Source organism: Apodemus sylvaticus, chromosome 6 (genome assembly GCF_947179515.1).
Source record: "Apodemus sylvaticus chromosome 6, mApoSyl1.1, whole genome shotgun sequence".
NCBI classification, from domain to species: Eukaryota; Metazoa; Chordata; class Mammalia; order Rodentia; family Muridae; genus Apodemus; species Apodemus sylvaticus.
In genome coordinates, this window is record NC_067477.1 from 127,506,386 (window position 1) to 127,529,288 (window position 22,903).

The window sequence follows — 22,903 nt, forward strand, 5'->3', positions numbered from 1 at the left end:
GTTGAGAAACATTGCCTGCCTTCAGGGCAGGAAGTGCAAAACAAAGGGTCTATGTGAACGTTTAAAGTCACCACTGTGGGTGAATAAAATAGGCAACTTGCCTACATAAGCATGTACTACTATTGCTGCAAATTTTCATAACCCACTAACTAATCTATCTGACTCAATAATTGTGGTGGAAGACAACGGCTCTTCCCTGAGTCCCAGCTTCCGGCTCTCGCTCTGACAGTGCTGGAGGAGACTTGGGGTGGGTGTGGATCCCTGGCCTCTCCGGAGCTGCTGTTTTCCTTACAGTAAACCCTGCTTCGCGGCATCTGGTATACATACGTGGCTGTATGCTAATTTCACTGAGGCACTGAGCACACTTTAGCATGACCTCAAGGCCCAGTCGCAGCTTCAGTTCCACGGGCAGGAGATTTGGTGAACTATTGCTGAGATTTAATTGTGTTCTCGGTAAGGAACGGGTAGCTGCTGAGACACTGAGGCAACTGAGTTCAGCTGAGTTCTCTGGGCCTTGGTAAGGCTCCGTTCAGCCGAATGTGAAGCTAGGTGACTTTTCTGTGAATTTTTTTTTCAGAAGCATCTAGATATAGCCATCCAGCTTTTGCCTGAAGAACCTCTTTTATATTACCTCAAAGGAAGATATTGTTATACTGTAAGTTACTGTCTTTGCTTAGAACTCTTACTTGAAAACCATGTGGACACTAGATACATTTTCAACAGCCTTCTCACTCTTTCATGATTTTACCTATTGCACACTACAGTGAGCATTGTATGATATGTTTTGAAATTGAATGTAAATTTAAAATTATAGCATATTATCATGTATAAGCTTACATTTTGTGTATTATATTTAGGTGTGTGTGTGTCTGTGTGTCTGTGTGTGTCTGTGTTGTGTGCCTGTGTGTGTATTTTTGATCTTTCCATGGAATTGCAGAAGTCACACTTTGGACTCCCTCAGGTTGAGATCAGCTATTACACGTTTTGTGCCTCAGTGTGCCAACCATGGTTCTTTAGGAAGATTTATTTTCATGTCCAGCATTATTAAGCATAAATTATATGTTAAGTTACTGACCGGAAAATGACTTTGGTTTCAGCTGTAAAATACCTTTGTCCCTCCCTTTTCCTTTTAAAATTTCAGTCTTTACTGCTAGGACTCAAACTCAGAACCACCTTCCACATTCTAGGCACGTGTTTCACCACTAATCTACAGTCCCCAAAAATATACGTTAGTTTACAGAAGAGTTACAGGGTGGAAAATATGTCTAAAGAGGTGCATGAGAAAGGTGCAGTACAACTAGATACAACTTGTAAGTAAGGAAATCAGAGTGGGCAAAAGTAGGAAGCTTCTCATTAAGGCTACAGGACTAGAAAGAAGAAAGAGGCTCTCTGTATTGAGACCGCTGTGTGCCACGTGTGCATTTTATGAGTTATATATCTTAAAAATAAAATATGATTTAATATGAATCATATAAATATGGAAACATTTAATCTCTTTCAAAGTGTAATTATTTCTACAGCTATAGAGTATAGCTATGCAAAAATAAAAACTTAATTAACTGTGAAGGAATTTGTAACTTAATAATACCAGTCTCAAAACTCTAAAATAAAAACTGACAAAATATGCATATATTTGCAAATTGAAAAAAAATCCTCACTAGACTTCACACAGTTCTTGATTGGACATAGGTGGTAGTGTATGTGTACATGTGTGTGCCTGGACTTATGGGGCCAAAGGTTGGCATCAGATGCCCTCCTCACCTTAAGGTGGTGGTGTAACTCACCACCTTATCTTTTGCAACAGAATTTCTCTCTGAATCTGAATTCTCTGTGAATTCTACTGGACTTGCTGGGCAGCGCTGCTCAGAAATGTCTTGTCCATCCAAGCCCCAGCCCGAGCTCACAGTCAGGGCCCTGCCCCTGCATGCCTTTTACCTGCATGCTGGCCATGGGCCACAGGGTCTTATGTTTGCACAGCAAACCATCATCCCAGCCCCTAACCTGCCTTTTTTTTTGATAATTAAAGGATCAAGAATATAAAAATATTCATGTGTAATGCACATAATAAGCATATCAAATTCCACATTTAATAATGTATTTGAATGACTGAACTTCAGTTATGTCATCAACTAGATTAAAGCAATGTTAGGTAAAAAAAAAAATCACAAAATGAAATAAATGGTATGATACACGTTTTTACAAAACTTTAACAAACAACCTTGGGCAAATCAATAAATAATATTGTATAGAAATGCACAGTTTTGTCCGCACCAAGGACTGAGCCCACACCTCGTGCACACCCAGCCTCGTGCATACCCAGCCTCGTGCACACCCAGCCTCGTGCACACCCAGCCTCGTGCACACCCAGCCTCGTGCACACCCAGCCTCGTGCATACCCAGCCTCATGCATACCCAGCAAGCCCCCACCGCCGAGGGAGCCACATCCCTAGCTCCACAGGTTCTGTTTTGGTGGTTTGCTTTCTTTCATTTTTTGCTTGTTGGGTTTTTTGGGGGGTTGTTTTGTTATCTTTCTTTTTGTTTTTGTTTTATCAGAAAATGACTGCCTAAACATTTAAAAGTGGGTTGAGAAGATGCTTGATTTCACTGAGAGGACATGAGCTTCATCGATGCCTTTTGAAAAGCATTTCTGGAATATTCATATTTGTGGAAAATAAAAAATAAAGCAAATGGCATATGAAATTGAATTTGATTACTATTTTCATTATCTGAACAACTCATACATGCTTGTTTTGTTCAAATCCACCCCATTCCTTCCTCTCCACTTTCTCTCCTAATCTTCCTACCACTGTTCCTCCCAACCTCAAATGCTCCTTTTCTCTAAGCCCACTGAGTGCTGCCTGAGGGGGGGGGGGGTCTACAGAGAGCCTCTCAGGAGCCTGAGTAATCAGTCAGTCTTCTCAGCCCTCAGCACTCCCTCTAGACTAAGACTCACATTGTGTATCCATATCTAAGGAAGCGCTCACTCGGGGGAGGGGGATAGCATGCAGTAGGCAGGGCAGCAGAGGCAGGCTGGTCATTACACACTGTGATAGACTGCTTACAAGTATGCTTATCAGCATTTGTTGTATGTATATGCACGTAGATACATATATGCTTACGCATGTAACTAGCTAGAGAGATCATCCATTTCTAAGTGATACTCCTTTGTATGTGTAGGTCTCAAGACTCAGCTGGATCGAGAAGAAAATGGCTGCTACTCTGTTTGGGGAAATACCATCTTCAACAGTCCATGAAGCTTTGCACAACTTCCTTAAGGTGTGTCTGTCTGTAATCGCATGGCTGATATGACTTTGAACAATTAAAGCAGTATGACAGACCTAAGCATGTAGTATATCTACCCGCTAAATTAATGTTCTATTCACCTGGGCTCTGCCTTACTCCGAAGCCAGTTAAACAATGCTTCCCGTCAGCTCTCACACTTGACTCATATGGGATTTCCAGTTCCAAGATTAGAAATGCCCAGCAGGTGAAGTCAATACACATATTCCAGTTATTCTGTTGTTTGGAGGAGAAAATGAAGAACACATGCGTGGAGGTTATCTAGATGAGGTTTCTCTCAGAGCGAAGACAAGTCCTGAACATGGAAGGAGGGCAGTGGAACAATTAGTTTGGGTCATTGCCGGAATGACTCAAGATTCTTGCCAAATGAGGAATATTGAGATGGAGGTATATTGAGAGGAGAAACACCTGGTCATCCAGAGCCCATCCGCACTGTGGGTGGCTCACTGACCCCTTCACCCTACAGGTCAGTAGCACATCCAGACCTCTAGCCAGGGCTGGAATAACAACTTCCTCTGCTCTGTTCCTCTGTCTGTACTCTCTTCCGTGCCAAGGCCATACACTGTTCACCTGTCAGTCTTAGACTCTCTCACAGACATAGTCACACACAAACACAAGTGTGTTCTTTGACAGTGAAAGAAAAGAACAAATTTAAAGGTCTAATGGAAAAATATTCAGTTTTTTGGTTTTTTTTTTTTCCTGTGACAGGGTTTCTCTGTGTAGCCCTGGCTGTCCTGGAACTCACTCTGTAGACCAGGCTGGCCTCGAACTCAGAAATCCACCTGCCTCTGCCTCCTAAGTGCTGGGATTAAAGGTGTGTGCCACCACTGCCTGGCTGGAAAAATATTTAATTTAATGAGAGTATATCCATACTTTGAAATACAGCTTTTAGAATCTATGTATGCTAACATGAAGATTTGTCTGTGGCTTCAGAACAGGGAAAAAGTATAGAAAAAAATCCCCATTATAGGTATTATTTTAAAATATAATAATTACTTTTGTTTCTATATTCAATAAGTCATCTGATAAGGTGAGTGTTGCTGGTAGTGCTCCGGGAGAATGCGATGGAAGCTGAGAATAAAATTAGAAGAACTTGCCGTTTTAAGCTTTGTAAATAACTGAATCTCTCAAGTGTTTTGTTTGTTTAAAGTCTTCCCTTAAGTTCTGCATTCCTCGGGGTTGAGGGCTGGAGTCGGGTTGGGAGCTTACGTGCTTAACCACCTTGCCAAAAGGTGGCCCAGAGACAAAGACTGACTTGGGTGGGTCCTTAGAAGAGCTCCAGTGTAGTACTCTATCTGTACAAGCATCCTCTTCCCCCCGGAGATTAGGAATTGTGGGTAAACGAGGCGAGGTGGGTACCCTGATAGTGCCTTCTGCTTGCACCAGCTCTCTTGTGGATAGACTTCAGGGGTTATTGAAGTCATGCGGCATGCCCATAAGCAACCAAGTCTTAATCTAGTGGAAGATGCTTACCATACCCTACTCATTTTCCTAAGCAGACAGGAATGTGTAGAACCTGTCTCCAGCGAATGTGTTGCCAGTTGTTTTTGTCCTAAAGAAAAATGAGGGGAGATAGGACAATAACAAGGAAGGCAGTGACTGTGTTTAAACTAGTCTCTGTGGGCGTTTAGTGACTGTAATGGAGATGGCAATCCACTTTAATAGCTTTCTCTGAAGGCTGTTTCTGTACGAAGATACTTAAGCCAAGACAGGTATTCAAAATGAAACAGCCAACTCTTGGGGCAGTTTAGATACTAGGTCTGATTTGTTGAATTATGTCCCTTTTCATTATGACTAATGTTCTTGTTATAACATAGATCTGCTATACTCTTGTCTGCTTTCTCTTAATTCAGACTGAAGAATTGCAACCTGGTTATTCTGTGTCCAACTATATGTATGCAGCCAAGGTAAGGCCGAGAACTGCTTAAAGATCACTCTGAGCACATCAGAGTCAATATGGGTTACCTTTAAGATAAATGTTTCTTTTCATTTTTAGTGTTATGTTGATCTTGGGGAATCTCAGGAGGCTTGGAAATTCTGTAACTTGGCATTGCTACTGCCTATTGTCACCAAAGAGGTAAGTCACAATGAGAGAGTGGGGGGCGCTCACCAGTACTGAGGCTCAGTGAACAACCAGAGTTCTCTTTATCAGTTAATGCATGTATTTATTTTATTATTATTATCCCAGCTTTACTGGAGTATATTTAACAGATACATTTTTTAAGATTTATTTATTATTTATGAGTACACTATCGCTGTCTTCAGACACCAGAAGAGAGCATCAGATTCCATTACAGATGTTGTGAGCCACCATGTGGTTGCTGGGAGTTGAACTCAGGACCTCTGGAAGAGCAGTCAGTGCTCTTAACGACTGACCTACCTCTCTTTGATTTTTGTATGCTCTGTAAGACAATTACTGCAGTCAAGATAACAGATACATGCCTCACTGCACACCACAGTTCTCATGGTTGAAACCACCAGAGAGTTCTCTTTCCTACTTCAATGTATGATAGAGAATTACTAACTTTGGTCAGCATGCTGGGCATTAGCTTTCAAAAACTTACTCACAAAGGAAGCTTATACCCTTTAACCTTAAGGGAATGGAAGATACTGGAAATCATGGCTATTCTCTTCCCTACGGTGAAATGTTCCTTTATAGTACAACTTTATCACTTGGATTTTGTATATCCATTAAAGTTTTAAAAGTTGCTCAATCTCTGTAGAATAGCTTGTCACAAACCTTTAAGGCAGACACAAATCGTGAACTGTCATTTAAAACACCCTTGTGCCTTCTGCATATAAAACTGCAGGAAGAGACTGGGGAGATGTCTCGGTGGTAAAGTACTTAGTGTATAACCAGGAGGACCTGAATTCAGAGCCCCTGCACCATGGTAAACATAGCGCTCAGGGCTTTGTGTCTGGAACCCAGCACTGGGTGGGTGGGTTCTAGCTAGCCATCTAGCTGGTACAGAAAGTTCCAGGTACAGTAAGACACTGCCCCAAAACAAAGTAAAGATTTGTTTTGATAGAGGAAGACACCCAAGATCAGCCTCTAACCTACACACACACACACACATACCAGACATATGCACACGTATAACAAACATATACACATATAACAAACATATACACATACATATATAACAAACATATACAGGTACACATATAACAAATATACACATATGCACATATAAAACACACATGAACACATAACAAACACTCGTGCATGGATACAAACATGCACATATATATTCACACATAACAAACGTGTATATGTATAACAAACACATATGCATGCTTACAAAGGAGAAAGTTAATCAAACAGTCAGGGAAAAAAAAGTAGGCAGACTGTCCAGTTAAAAACACATTGTCTATCCAAGAGGTTGTCATACTCAGTCCCTAGGGCAGAACCGAGCATAACTGTCCATGACCATGAAACTAAATAATAATAATGTGTGTTACATTTTATTGGGCATTTGGAACTTTGTGAGTTAAAAAGGCACTTCTGTGTTGTCTTGCCATTGTATTTAGTAATTCAGAATTCTGGCAATGCTATAGCTTCTGGCATTCTTCAGGGTTAGCATTCCAGTCTGTGTGCTGTGAGTCATTATCTGCTCCAAACATTGTCATCCTCAGTTCTCAAAGGCAAAGAAATGCCTTGGAGAAAACAGCATTCCGTGCTGTGATATGGGATATCAAAAATAAAACATGCCTCTTACACGTCTTGGTTTGTGCTGGTAATAATCACGCACTCGAGGAGCTTCTCACCCAAGAGAACATGCAGTGTGTATCTAGATACGGGTGTCTCAGGATTCAGAGAACAGAGTTCTAAGAGGCACAAGGAACTTACTACAGAGACTCCAAAGGGAGAAGTCATTTTCTTCTAGCAGAGACCAGATCATACCAGGATAAAGTTTGAAATATCCGTATAATGTGTAAGTATGGGCAGAGGATATATCAGGTCACGAATACAACAAGCACAGGGTGGGAAAGCAAAGATGTTAGCTGGGAAGGAGGGAATGCATGGTGCAGTCACTGAAATTAGACTGCAAGGGGAATTAGAGAAGATCTGCCTGCCTGCTGAGAGCCAACCAGACACCACAGGCCCATCCACGGCCACCTGGGCAGAGCTTGGTTCCTAGGTCTTCTGGATATTTGGGACTCCCACTGGGTCTGTTGCCCTTCTTATACATTGCTGGTGGAGTTCATCAGTTAGTAAGAGACGGAAGAGGTGCAGTTAGTGGGGCATAATGCCAGCACCCAGGAGCAGACACAGGAAGATCGCCATCCCAGTCCATGCGCAAACTCTGGACAAGGCAGGCCTAGAGAGAGATTCTTCTTAGGAAACAGAAGATGCAGAGCAACTCAGGTCTAGACATCTTTCTCTACAATACCAAGGCCACACTTGACAACAGATTTTGTCCCTCTGTGTTCATGATGGACCCTATTGCCTTTTAGTATAATTTGGATTATCCACAGTCATTTAAAACCAACATCTGTGTTCTTATTAGAATGTAAGAGTAGAATTAAAGGTGCTAACGATGGGAGATGCCTCGTTTGACCTGCAAGTGTTTATGCACAAACTTCAGAGATTTCCCAGGCGGGTTAGATACGGAGGATGTTCAGAGTTACTCATTAGTCTGCCTGTCCCTTGACTCTTCTCCAGTCTTCTTCCCACCCCTAACCCTGTATCTTCTCTCTGCCTTCAATATTATCTGTGTACCAGGGCTCCTCAAAGTTTAACCTCTCGACCTCTTTCCTGAGTTCTAGACTAACTTCCTACTTGACAGACATCTTGCTTAGATGCCTCTCAGACATCAGATTCAATTCATCCTCAGAACTGTGGCTCTGCTCGCACTCCTCCTCTTTATAAGTGACACACACACCCCGAGCCGGGAAACCTTGAGCTACCTTTAATGCCTCAGCTGCCCTCAGTATCCCGAAACCTAGCCAGACACACACCTAGTGACCAAAATCTCTGAAGTCGTCAAAAACATGTCTAGAGCCACTCCACTGCACTGTCTCCACGGCAACCACCAGAGTTGAGTGCTAGCAGCTTCTTTCTTGTCTACAGATCATGAGAGCCTTCCCTGGTCCCCTAAATTTCTATGCCTTCCAAAAGACCACCTAGTATCCCTTGGCAAGAAAGCTTCTCTTATTTTCCCTTCAGACCATAAAGGACATTTGTGACTGTATAGTTATTTGTATGATTATTCCATACAAATGTCAATTTTGTTTGTCACTGTATTCCCAGTGGCAAATAACAGCACTCATATTAGCATATTAGCCCTCGGGAAGCCTTGGTGTGAAGAACCCAAACTCTCATTCTGTCCCCGCTGACGGATAGTGTCAGTGGGACAGTAAGCAGTGCTAGGGGTGAACATAGCTTCAAAGGCTGGACATTATGAAAATAGTTTTATAAGAAAAAAAATGAACATGAACAAATAATCACCATGTTTTTTATTTTTCTAGCCTTTATTTGTATTATTAAATTGTTTTCTAAATTGTGTGTGTGGTTAGGGACTCAGTTTCCTCTTTGTCAAGAATATAGGATATATAACTACCTGTCCCCTAAAGATTTTTTCAGTCTGAAATAGATCTAGTTAGTGATTTTGTAAAGAGCTTATTTACTGCTAAACTAACAGCAGCAAGAGTTCCAGTGAGGATTCCTCCCCTCCGTTTCCTGCCCTGCCTGTGAACCTTCATGGCATCCTTCACGGTCTGTGGCACTTGTAACTTCTTTACATTACAGTTATTTTGTAGCTATGTCTATTGTCTCTCACCAGAACATTCTAAACTTATCACACATCCAATAGCTCCTGAGACTGTCAGCCATTTGCTCCCTAAAGCCCAAATGAATGTGTATCAACATGTTTACAATCTAAGAATTTGAAACTACAGTATTTTCATTATTTATGTGAGCATCTCTTCACTTTAAGGAGCTAATCACAGATCCTAAGAAACAGTTTTTTAAACAGAAAATAAAAGGAATTCCTATGTCTAAGGCAATATACAATGATTGCTGAATGAAATAATTACTTCATCAATAGCCTCATCGCTGTTTGCCTAAAGGTAGCATTCAAATTCAGCAGCCTGGCTTGTACTGAGAAGACTCAGATGAAAGAGAAATTATAATACTGACAATCACTCATAGGAGAGTAATCTCAGTGTAAACTACTTGATAAAGTCAATAATGAAGTATATAACATTAGGAAATATAATGTGACACACACACACACACATATATATAATCTACGCATGTGTGGCTCTTCCTGGGTAATCTCAGGTAACTTCAAATCCTGTAACAGGTTATGACTTCTTCACGCCTCTTTTTTTTTTAATTTTCTATATTCTTTGGTTATATTCCAAATGCTTTCCCCTTTCCTGGTTCCCCCCTCCCCATCAGTCTCATAAGCCCTCTTCCCTCCACCCATTTCCCAATCACCTCCTCCCATTTCCCTGTCTTGGTACTCCCCTACAATGCTGGATCAACTCTTTTCAGAACCAGGGCACTCTCTTTCCCTCCTCTTGGGTATCATTTGATATGCTAATTGTGCCTTGAGAATTCAGAACTTCTGGGCTAATTAATATCCACTTATCATTGGTTGCATTCCATGTGTATTCTTTTGTGATTGGGTTACCTCACTTAGGATGACATTTTCCAGTTCCAACCATTTGCCTAAGAGTTTCATGAATTCATTGTTTTTAATTGCTGAGTAGTATTCCATTGTGTAAATACACCACATTTTCTGTATCCATTCCTCCATTGAGGGACATCTGGGTTCTTTCTAGCTTCTGGCTATTATAAATAAGGCTGCTATGAGCATAGTGGAGCATGTGTCCTTATTTCATGCCGGTGAATCCTCTAGGCATATGCCCAGGAGTGGTATAGCAGGGTCCCCTGGAAGTGTCATGCCCAGTTTTCTGAGGAACCTCCAGACTGATTTCCAAAGTGATTGTACCATCTTGCAACTCCACCAGCAGTGGAGGAGTGTTCCTCTTACTCCACATCCTCACCAACACCTGCTGTCTCCTGAGTTTTTAACCTTAGCCATTCTGACTGGTGTGAAGTGAAATTTCAAGGTTGTTTTGATTTGCATTTCCCTAATTATTAGTGATGTTAAGCATTTCTTAAGGTGCTTCTCAACCATCCAAAGTTCTCTGGTGAAAATTCTTTGTTTAGCTCTGTACCCCATTTTTAATAGGGTTATTTGGCTCTCTGGGGTCTAACTTCTTGAGTTCTTTGTATATATTGGATATTAGCCCTCTATCAGATGTAGGGTTGGTGAAGATCCTTTCCCAATGTGTTGGTTGCCGTTTTGTCCTTTTGACAGTGTCCTTTGCCTTACAGAAACTTTGTAATTTTATGAGGTCCCATTTTCGGGAGACAGCACGACTGCTAAGACACTGGTAGAGCCGACGTGTCAGCCTGTGTGGGAGCCTGTCCCCTCCTGAATCCCACTCCAGAGTTCATGGAGAAACAGAGCTGTACATCAACTACATTCACATACATGTGCATCCTGTGTACTCCTAAGAAAAATGCAGTCTATTTGTGATAGCCTTTCAAGAAAAATACCTACATCCACAAATAGTTAATTCTAAAGTTCTTAGAGTACCAGTATAAATATGTGACTTCTCACTGTACATTTGGATTTTCTTCATAGGACAAGGACGCTCATAAAGAGGTGAAGAAAATAATTGGCTCTTTGAAGAGGTAAATAAAAGAACTTATCCTTCAGCAGATCCATACGGTCTTCTAGAATTTAACAGATTGTACTTTTATAATGCTTTCTCCTTAATGTAGAAATTATGTATTCTCAATTGATTTGAAGGTCTAGCCTTGCCTTCTACAGCACTGCACTATAAGACAAATCATGTTCTTTGGAGACAGTATTTACTCTAATGTTAGTATATAATGATCTCTGGACGTGTATACTTTGTTTAACTCATGTCAATAAACTACAGACTTTAGAATGTTTGTGTAACCAATACTTAACTCAATCTAATAAAATACACCCCAGCAAATGTTATTGTTTCAGTATACTTTATAAAATTAGTAATTCATGATGAAAATGTAAACAATGGGCAGAGTTGCTAAAAAAGAAAAACAAGAGAAGAAAGCTCACCAAGTAATCAAAGAAACATGAATAGAACTGCAATAAAAATACTGTTTCACTATCAAACTTGGAAGTTTTTTTTTCTCTTTTTAAGAAGTAGCTAATATTTGCAGTATTACCATAAGATAAATGTGTTTATATGTTGATAGTGTAATGGTGTTTTGCTACAGTCCTCTGGTTAAAATATATATATATATAAAGACTAAAAAGAAAAATTAATTCTAATCCTGCAGTGTCTCATCATAGAAATAATCCTAAAGAAAAAGCACAGACTATTGATATCATGCCTAATAAGAAAACAGTAAATTGTGCTAGAGTTCCACTACAGTAGAAATATTTTAATATTAAAAATATATATGCTCAACATGGCAGCACACTCATAAATACCATCACTTGCGAACAGGAGGTGGTATGATAATGGGTCCTAAGCCAGCCTGAGTTAAAAAGCAAGAGCTTGTCTCAAAAAAAATATACATACATGCGTGATAGTATGATTATGGTATTGATACAGGGAAAAGCAGGAAGATCATGAGTCCTACATGGACTAAAAAGCAAGACTCTCATGTGTGTGTGTGTGCGCGTGTTCGTGTGCGTGTGCGTGTGCGTGTGTGTGTGTGTGTGTGTGTGTGTGTGTGTTGAGGTGAGGAGTGGGTGTGTGTTATAGGGAAATGTTTGTGAATAAGACAAAATGGTATATAGATGTAAAGTCAACTGTGTGAAAATATGTCAGAAAAGTGTTAGTAGTAAATAAACTAATAAGAGTTTTATTTCTGTGAGTATGTCTTTTATTTGCTGAATTTCCCAATTTTTGGTAATAAACTAATACAATTTTTAAAAATCCAGCTTAGTCATCAGTGATTAATAAAGCTGCTCTGGTATCCTCCAACCATCCTAGAAATCAAAGCTTGAGTCTTCTGTTTGCTCTCCCCAACACACACACACAGACACACACACAAATACACACAGACACACAAACACACACCACACATGCACACACACACTCTCGAGATGGAAACTTAAGGGTTCTCTGGAGAGTCAGTTGTGTTGATGGTGTTTTGCTGGGGCAAACACATGAAGGAGTGTTTTCCTGAAGTGGACACGGGTGAAAGGCTAAGGCAGACTGGTGAAGGAACCTTTCACTGAAGCAGACACAGGAAAGAGGATGTTCTGCTAAAGCAAGCATGTGAAAGGACACGTGATGAAGGATTCTTGGCTAACAACACGCATGTATTGGTCTGCCTTACATTGCATAGTTGAACTGCATTTGTCAGGACTCCATGGACTCCAGCTGATGGGATGCACATGCTGAGGCGAGGCACGTGGAGGACGCATAATCTTTGGAGGGTATAACTAGGACTCCACGGAGTGACGGAGACAAAGCTTGGCTTGCTGGGACAGCCAGCTGGGCTCGCATCCTCGCTGGTGTTTGCTTCCCTGGAAGCACACTGAGAACTTGTCCTGGTGTCCTGTTGGTCCCTCCTGCTGACTCGAGCCGAGGCTGAGGTCTGGCTGTCTCTGCTAGGTTCTGTCACCACTGTTGATAACCGGACTCTACCGAACTGGACTGCTGGCGTATCCGAGAGGTGTTTGCGAGTGGATCCAGCTTCCTGCCGCTGCCTGCTGACCTGTGAACTGAACTGCCGATTTCCAAACAACACAGACGGGAGTTGCTCCAGATAACCTTTCTAAACAGGTCCACTTCCCCCTTATCTTTTCTTTACCACTACCTCTGGTGGGTGGTGGGCAAAAGGGGAGGTTAAAGCGTTTAAGAACCATCATTAAAAATAGGCATTGAAAAAATTCACTCGAAACTCCCCAGCGCTCACTTACAGAGGCCAGCTACTTAAATGGAACTCTCTGTCATCTAGAGGCCAGTTGAGGTACCAACCAAGCATTTTCCTCTATAGCTGGTCTATAGGCTAGATCGGGGAGAAAGCAAGCAGGTCACCTCCTGGCCTTTGCAGGGTCTGCAGTGCTATCGATAGTGACTGACAATCTCTAAAAGGCTAAAAAGTAATAAAAAATGTTAATGATAATATGCAAGTTCAGGCAGGCTGTTCCAACTCGCAATAAACGGTACAGTGTTAGCACGTAACAGACTTCACAGAAACAGCTCCACAGCTCCTCCCAACAGAAAGCTAACGTTTTGTGGCTGCCTCTTAGGAGTATGAGAAAGAGAAACAGTGTCCTTACACATAGAAGGGACTTGAAACTCTGGCCATAAGACTAAATGTTTACTAATTTTAACAAAGTTTCTATTGGGTCCCTGACATCCCCACATCTCCAGAGGGCAGGTTGGGAGCCACTGGTCAGATAATTCATGTGGTAGTTTGTAGATGAGAAGTCCTTGGTCCAACAGCAATGCTACATGCCCCCTTCAGTCTTTAGAGAGTTGGTGATTTCTGGCCCATGTGGCAGTTTCTCTCACAGAGTGTTAATTGGAAAAAAGTCCCCCACCCCACCCCACCATAGTCACACTTCCTAAAATTACCAGTAAACCCAGGTTGTCCATGCCGCCACCCCACACACTCTGGGGCACTCACATCTGGTGTAGCTGCTCTCCATACCAAACCATGTAAGCAAGAAGGCGCATGCGATGGACCAACCCTGTAATAATTTTTTTTTTTTTTTTTTTTTTTTGCCTTGTAGCAGCTGTTTTTCTTGTACTGCCTACTGCATTACACAGAGAATATTACATCCCCTTCAGGGAATTCTGTGTGAATGCTAATTTCCTGAAGTTGCTTCACTCACCACTCAGGATACCTGACCTTGGAATAAGCAGAACATGGCAGCATGCTGGTGTTGGGGCCAGACTAAGGGGAGCCCTTCCACTTAAAGATGAAGTACACAGAGTCTGACTTCTCAGGAGACTTCACGTACACTGCTGGGCAAAGGGAGTTCTAATCCAGAACACTGAGTATTTCCCAAAGATACCAAGCAAGGCTATGTTACAATCTCTCATAACACATGGGGGAAGTAAACACAGTGTTCCGCCATCTTAGTGCCTTGATGTCCCTTAGTTTGTGTTCCTAGCTCTCCTCCTGCAGGACAAATGGCCTTCGCTGTAATAAAAATGGAGTCATGTCTGTTGGGCCCCAACTTTATAGCACAGTTTTTATTTTGTAAAGTGTTTATACTTTTGAATTGGAAAACGCACTGGTTAAAGCTGAACAGGAGCATCAATACATCTTCTACCCCAAACTTTCCATTTTAAATAAATAGCTTAGGCTGTGATATCAGAGGAACATGTCAGCGCCAGAAAATTGCACTGGCCAGGCCAGGCCTGGGATCCTGACCTTGGAATCTCATGTATTCTCAAATCCACTTTGAGCCTAAGGCTGTTTACATATCATTACTGGAGTCCAGCGTGCCTACATAGAATGGGCTCTTGCCATTGTTATGAATCGTAACGTAAATATCTGATATACAAGATATCTGATATTTGATCACCAAGGAGGTCACAGCCCACAGGTTGAGAACCACCATTTCACACCAACCCTGTGTAGCAAGGGCATTTGATTCTATCCTGTCTACCTCACGGATGCCAGAACACAAGATAAGCCACCTAGCCCTGAACAGGAGCCCAGAAACAGGAAATGCTCCAGGGTCTGTGTTATGGTCTGAGCCACTGCATTCTCCTGTCATGTAAATGGGGAAGAGGGGATGGGCGCAAGTAGAGCAAATGAGAGAAAGTAGCAAGAAGACACTAAAGTGGGAAGGAAGGGGAAGGAAGGGTGGGGGAGTAAGAAGAAAGCAAAGAAAGGTATTTATTATATTAGCTCTCTTTTTCCTAGTGTTCTATCATAGATTTCTGACAACCTATTGCATAATCTTTTTTCTTTTCTTTTTCCTTTTTCCTTTTTTTCTTTTTTTGTTTTATTTATTTATTTTTGCATAATCTTCTAATGATAATTTTTCTCATATGTTTACCTTTGACCCCTCCCCTAGATAAGAGGAGAAGAGACTAGGGAAACTTAGCTTGAGCAACTCGACCTATTTTGTCTCAGGAAGAGCCTCATTGTAGACTTTGTAGCTTATTAATTGTGATGAACAAGACTGGCTTCTTCTCCAAAGACAAGGGAGACTTTAGTTATTATCTTGATGTTCTGTGATCTCCGCTCTCCCAGCATATATTTTGCTTTAGGTTCCTGCAGCCAAGTCACTAAGGACGACTTAAAAAAAAAAAAAACTTTATTGAGATATTATTAACCTATGAATAATTGCATATATTTTGACACACATCATTTGAAAAGTTTTGACATATGCACATGCCCATGAAATCTCCAGCACAATAAAGAATATTTCTCTAACCTCACACTCTAGTCCACACCCTTGAGAGCTTTTCCCTTCTTCCTCTGCCTCTTGGTCCCTGCTGCAGCCACACACAGCCACTGGCCTATTTGCTGTTGCTGTAGACTGAGTCCTGGGGTAAAATACAGCTCAGAAATAGAAAAAGAATGAACTTCTATGTGTTACACAAATGGGTGGATCTCAATATAATTATGCTTAAAGAAGTCAGATAGGAAGAGATCTGCTATGTGTGTTTACATAAAATTCTACAGTGCTCAGTTTACAGCGACACCTTCTAGCATAATGAAAGCCAGCCAGCTGCAAAGGAAGTCCCCTCCTGTCAAATCCTGTCCCTGTCCCTGTCCCCATCCATGTGCCATTTGTCCTTGTCATCACCCCTTTTTGTTCAAGATTGACTTCTATGTCCTACAGCCGAAATGTATAGTCCTCAGCACTGGGCTCCTATCACCCAGCCACGGTGCATGAGCACCGTCTCAGGGCCTGAGCGGTCACTACAGGAGCTGCCCCATGCCTAGCACCAAGCCCATGATTAATAACTCATCTCCGAGAATAGCAATGTCCTCCCACGCAGGGCTCCTTCCAAATGCCTTTTAAAATCATAACGTAGACTTGCAGGGCATTTCCTTCCTCTCTGAGTGTCTCGTATACCACAGTTTCCCACTTCCATTAATAAGTTTTAATTTCTGTTTGATGTCTTCTTTAACATGTGAGTTATGTACAAATCTGTTTGGTTTCCTCTTAAGTTTTAATTCTGTTTTGATGTCTTCTTTAACATGTGAGTTATGTACAAATCTGTCTGGTTTCCTCTTTCTGAAGAGTTTTGCAGAGATCTTCCTGCTGTTCGTTTTTACTTTAATTCCATTGTGTTCAGAAAACATGCTGTATGTCTGGAATTTTTCTAACTTGTTGAGACTCTATAGTGCAAATAGTTTCTAGTTTGGTTAATGGTCAGTATACACTTAAAATACATTTTATATGTACTTGTTTTTGAGAGAGAGGGAGAGAGAAAGAGAGAGGGGGAGGAAGGGAAAGAAGAGATGGAGGGAGAAAGAGGGAGAGAAAAGGGGAGAGAGAGGGAGAGAGAGAAAGGGAGAGAAAGATGGAGGAAGAGAGAGGGAGAGAAAAAGGGAGAGAGAGGGAAAGAGAGAGGGAGAGAGAGAGGGAGAGAGAGGGAAAGAGAGAGGGAGAGAGAGAGGGAGGGAGAGAGAGGGAGAGAAAAAGGGAGAGAGAGGGAAAGAGAGAGGGAGGGAGAGAGAGAGATGGAGGGGAAGAGATTTGTACTGTACAGACTGGTCTCAAACTTCATGTGGCCCTCCTACCTCCGCTTCCTGAGTAGCTGGGCCTCTAAGTGTTAACTCTCATTGCTGGCAGGAAATGTATTCCTTAGAGATCAAGTGTGTTAAGTAGGATAAGCGTGTCATCGGGTCTTTTCATTCCTTTGGTCTCCACTTTTCTCAAGTCAGCAGAACTGGGTTCCCAGCCCATGGCCTTGAAAGCCTCAAGGCTCAGCAGCTCAAGCAGCAGCAGCTGTGGGGTTCAGCTTGCTGCCTCCTCTCAGGAATCGTTTCTCCCTTCTTTCTTCTCTTCTGTTCCTTATCTTAAAACCATTTCTCCATCCATGCAGAAAGCCACATGGTGGACCTTCGAGAAGATGCACCACTGCATATAAATACTCATTGACTCTCTGCTCTCCACAGTTACTTGATATACACTGCAAACTCAAAAGTGTCACATGCCTTTGTTACATAAGTGTGCATAATGTTTCAAATATGTCTACTCCATAAAATAAAGCAACTAAATCACCTATGAAGTTGAATAAGAGCTTGTTTTTAAACAGCATTCTTGCTCTTGATGATAAAATTAATTGTTTATGAGGAGTTAAATCTTATTTTCCCCTTCTTGAGCTTTTCATGTTGGTTTACTTTAACCAATTTAAAGTTGGGAAATGTAATTTAATACTAGGAAAATAATCTGCTGGAGGTCACTGCGTTAGACGTTACTAATGCCACATAGCTGTGGTTCCAGCAGAGCCCTAATTGGACAGTCCCTTCCAGCCAGGGAGACTGGGCTTGCAGTGTTGGATACAGAATGCATCTGGCTCGCAGTGCTGACTGGCATCCGCTTTTAAAGGTCTTGGTCGTAAAGATAGTGATTTTACAGCCCGGCCATTAGCTGTTCTCATTCTTTGTTTGAAATGTTCTTATTCTCCTTGTTTCCTTTAGTTCTGGCATCTCAGGATTTCTTGCCATTACAATGAATCAAACATTTATTGAGCTAATATTAAAAGACCAAGCCAGGCGGTGGTGGCACGCCTGTAATCCCAGTACTCTGAGAGGCAGGCAGGCGGATTTCTGAGTTCGAGGCCAGCCTGGTCTACAGAGTGAGTTCCAGGACAGCCAGGGCTACACAGTGAAACCCTGTCTCGGAAAAAAAGAAAAAAAAAAAGACTAAACACTGTTCCAGATTTTATGAGGACCTAAAGTATATATAATTTGTGGAATTTTCAATAGAAAAATACAAGAAACCCAAATACAAAATTAGCTTTGAACATGTCTATAGTTTAACAATGCAGAAGATATTCTAACAAATTAAAATTTTTGAAAGCTAAAAATACAATAGCTTTCATAAAAATCCCGGGGGGGGGGACTATATTATCAACTGCATGGCATAGCTCAGTCAAACTTCAGTGTTTTGCCATATACCTTTTGTCCATGTCATCTTATGACATGACATTTTTCAGTGTCACTGATCTTGCCTCTGAGGAAATGGAGAAGCATTTGTGTTTTATTGAAAATGATGAAGAAAGGCTCCTTACCACTTCATGTTTGGCATGTGGCAAAACTTCTCAGCATCCCTTCTCTCTAAATTGACATCTCTGACATGTCCAGCCCCTTGAAATCCTTGGGCTGCCACAGCAATGGGACCAGCTCTACCTGGCCTCTGTGCTTCCAGTGCCCACCATCTCACCTGCAGCCATGGCGTGATCTGTGAAACCCAAGTCACGGTGGATCCTCGACAGGGAAGCAAGCCCTTGTCTTTCAAAGTCAAAATCTGGATCTGAAGCCCCATGTACGCCCACAGAAATAGGCTGTTACTGATCATGTGGAAGCGGCGTCCTTGTCATCTCAAGCATCAAGTCCTCTAGGCTGTGCAGGAAACCCCGTGCACATAGCATCCTCCTCTGCTCTCCACGCCTTCCTCCTGAAGCCTTCCCTCAGAGGAGAATGAAGCAAAGAATGACACACTGATACCCACACCACACCGTGTGGTCTCCCCAGTGTTGACCACTGCTTAAAGGCCAGTTCAACTATACCACATGCTCCTGTCCCACCTGTCCTTCCAACAGATCTCCAGAATTGCCTCACTGTGCGTGTGCTGTCTGCATGCCAGATAGACTGGATTGGTCATTGCTCAAAAGCTTTCTAGTACTCATCCTGCCAGCTGCTTGGGTTTATTCCCTGTGGGAATAAATGCCCCCACGACTGCCCATGGAAGTGAAAGCCTAGCTCCTCGATGAGAGGCCCCCGTCAAAACCTTGTGCACCATCAGATGTGGTGAGTTTCCTCACCCGCCTCCAAATGCCAGAGCACTTTTCTGGGTCTTCTTTTAGTCCAACGAACATCGGTGAGGTGAAACAGAAGTCTGCATCACTTACCTTCCCAGAGCCTGTCCATGTGCTCATTTAACATTTGGGAAACCAAATGAAACATAGCCAGCATCGTAAAATGGAAGGTTAAGAGCCACCGCCATCCTTGGCTGTGGTGTGACAGGATGGGGCAGAGAGCAGGCATAGAGGGAGAAGCGAATGGGCGGGGTCACAGGAGGGCTAGCAAGCCCAAGGCTGAGCAAGAGACAGCAGAGCTGATGGGGTGCGAAAGACAGTTTTTAACACATCCCATCTAATAATGTAGGGAAACTGTTTAGCCTTTGGGGTAGGTTATGAAAAGGATCATGGGAATAAATGGCTGGACCAAAAGTTAGATTTGACAATGACATATACCTAGTTCATTCAAATAGGAAACTAGACCCAGCCAGGGGCCTGATTTCCAGCACTGTTTTGGACAGCACTAAAATAAACCATATTCGAACCACATATTCAACCTTCAAAATTTCAAATCACTTAGGATTAATGTCCTCGGGGCCTAACTCCATGTCCCTTTCCTTTGCTTCTGCTTTCTAAATATTAAAGCAGTTTCTTGAAATTTGTAGAATTGTTAACTTAGCCAAGACTATAACAAGTATCTCCCACGGGAGAGGGGGGAATCTGTGGGGGTGGTTCACTGGAAAGAAAAAAGTAATTTAAGAGGAATTTTGAAAAGAGAGCTCGGTAGCCATATGAGATAAATTCATGGGAAGGTGCCTAACTCTTAGGGAATTTACTTGTCCCTGGGAGTGGTGATTCCTCTATGACATGTTTCTATTATGCATTGGGTCCCCATTTTTATTTTGCACTAACATGTACATTTTCCCTGCTACAGAACTGTAATTTAGACTTCATAACATACTTGAGGTTATGTTTTGTCTAGTACTTGCAAATCCCTACCTGAGCTTGCCATGAATTGGCCAGAGAAACTTAGGAGCAAGGGAGAAGTTCATCTGAGTTCCCCAAAATTCACTCAGCTGAGTGTTGTTAGCACCCCATTTCTTCACAAAGAACAACTTGCTTGTGTCCGGTCATTCTACATCATTTCCTGACCTTCCTCCAGGTCACCAGATGGACGTGGTTTCAGAATGGAACCTTTTCAGGAAGCACAGGGCCTATGAGGAATGTAGTGACTGTAAGTAGCTACCCCTCCATTTAAGGTCCTGTTGAAGAGAGAGCTGATGAATCAGGTCGGTTCCTAAAAGGATCATCCTACAAAGTAGCTTGTGCGCCACAATGGCTATGCAAGTGGCCCACTCCATGTTTTTAATAGTGGTTTTGGGGACCAGTTGCATACTGCAGCGGACCGGTACCCAAAGGAGTTCTGTCAAGTGAATGCTATCTCTGATTTTCTGATTCAAAATGCAAAAGCTGTCTCATTTCTGCATTAAATGTACTGAGCTGCAGATTACATATAAGAAAATGCTGATAACTGACTTGTATGATTTGTCACGTTCCTTTCACCTTCACCCAGGTAGGCTCCCACCCTCCTTCATCCCAGCCCCACTTAACCACTGATCTGCCTTCCGCACTCGGCTTCACTGTTTTCTAGCACTCCATAGGAACGGAATCACATGCAGATTCCTAAACATGGCTCTTTTGGCCATGTTTTGAGATTCATATATGACATAGAGACATGTAAGTTTTAATTTCATTTCGGAGGCATCTCTAGTTTGAAAACACCAAATTTGTTTCACCTGTGTGGAGTGACTTGGAATTATGAAAAGTTGACTTGAATTTTCATGCACGGGTCTTTCTGCAGATTTGGTTTTTTGTTTGTTCAGTTGGTTGGGTTTTTTTTTTTTTTTTTTTTTGCAGATGTGTTTTTGTCAAGTGTACATGCAGAAGAAAAGACTGGGGATGGTGGTGGTGGTTCTCATAAGGAGTATGCATTAACATCATAAAGCATCACCAAACTACTTTCCAAACAGTTGAACCGCTTCCTGGTTGCTACATGTGCTCACCAGCCCTTGCTGTTCTCCATCTTTAATTTTGCTCATCCTAGCAGGTGTATCTCCGTGTCCTTTTGTAGACACATTTCTGGTTGCTGATGTTAAAAACCTTCCCCTGTGCCTTTAAGTACCTTCTTCCTTAACTCAGTTATACGGACTAATTCAATGTCACTAACAGATTAATTCTGCAGCCACCAAAGGTGTCCTTGGTGGTTGCTAGAAAAGTGCTTTTTGGGTTTTTCTTAACATTTCATCTTTATCAGCATGTTAGCCAGAAGCTCTCCGTCCCCTCCCACCTCAGGGTGAGATCACCTTCAAGTCCTGTCTGTAAGGAGCCTGTGACCTCACACTTGCTGCTCAATCAAGCGCACAGGAGCCTCCACTGATTCAGTCCTGTCAGTCAGTCTGTCCTATGACCTCTCACAACACTGTCCGACCTCTTTGGCATTCAGTGACATGCTGTTGATGAAGTGTTACCTCATTCATAGGGACACACGCCCATTTCCTAGACATTAAAAAGTTTATCTGTGCTCTCAAGCTGATCAAAAACTACTTTTAAAGTTGAGCTTACGCTTTTCCTTTTGAGAGATTCAGTCTAAGATAAAGTCTGTTCTATGTTTCGGAGCAGTCATTTCATGGCAACTCAAAATTTCATCCCTAGGACATTATGTGGTTCCTCCCCCAACCGCCTGCCCTTGTTGACAATGTAAAACAAATCTCATCTGGCCTGGGTCTTATCTCTGTGAAATAGTCAGCACACTGTATCAAGTTTTTCACTGCATCTATTAATTTTAAAAGAACATGTGTCTTAATTCAATAAAAATGCAAAAATCCAGATAAAAGAAATTTTTAATGAGATGTTTATCCCTACGGCTCTTTTTTTTCTTTTGATGATGGTGGAGAATACTAACGTTTCTTTACTTTGCAGAATCTCCTTGAGGATGCTCTGGAAAAGGTCCAGACAGGAAGCCATCACTGGGCTAAAGCTAGGCAGTGGGTCTTTATGAGGTCTGGATGCCTCCCACCCTTTGCCTGCTCTGCCTGGAGATATGTCACCTCCTACCCCGTCACTGCCAAAAAGAGCCATTTCAGCCAGGACCCTTGACTTTTGCTAGACATGATTGCACAAAGGTTGGACCCAGGCTAGACTCCCAACCCAACACCCCTAACTACACCTTAGCTTGCTGCCAAACAGCAAGGGTATTGAGTTCTGGAAAGCTTAGTTCTAGTTGTTTTCTTGAAACTATTCCAGATAAAGGAAGCTAAGGTGTGAAAGTCAGACTTTTTCAGAGAACTTTGGATTTCGAGTAATCGATTCTCAACAGACCTTCTACCAATCAATAACCATTCAAGATCCCAAAAGATACACTGTATTTTCAAAGGAAAATTAATTATAGGTGATAGTTAAAATAGTTAATATGGTGTAATTCTATTGAAATTCTCTAAACTCGTATCCTCCAAACTTTCTTTGATTTAGTTTGCTTTGGTTTGGTTTTTGTTTGAGTGCTTGTTTTGTTTTGGGGGAGGGGCTTGTTTGTTTTGTTTTTGAGCCAAGGTCGTACAATACAGTTCAAGCTGGC

The 22,903-nt window shown here is 42.0% G+C and overlaps 1 protein-coding gene across 3 annotated transcripts in view; it reads left to right on the forward strand.

Annotated features, from left to right (window-relative positions):
- Rmdn2 (regulator of microtubule dynamics 2) overlaps window positions 1–13,994 on the forward strand; it is a 59,063-nt gene extending 45,069 nt beyond the window's left edge. The window contains exons 7-12 of one of the 3 annotated variants that reach the window (XM_052186430.1): window positions 578–655; window positions 3,178–3,276; window positions 5,154–5,207; window positions 5,297–5,377; window positions 10,965–11,014; window positions 12,940–13,993. In XM_052186430.1, coding sequence (XP_052042390.1) covers window positions 578–655; window positions 3,178–3,276; window positions 5,154–5,207; window positions 5,297–5,377; window positions 10,965–11,014; window positions 12,940–12,958 — 381 coding nt within the window. In that variant the 3' untranslated portion in view covers window positions 12,959–13,993. Of the gene's footprint in view, window positions 1–577; window positions 656–3,177; window positions 3,277–5,153; window positions 5,208–5,296; window positions 5,378–10,964; window positions 11,275–12,939 lie in introns of those variants that run through there. The other 2 variants (XM_052186427.1, XM_052186429.1) reach the window with 2 other exon arrangements.
- Window positions 13,995–22,903: the final 8,909 nt, after the last annotated feature.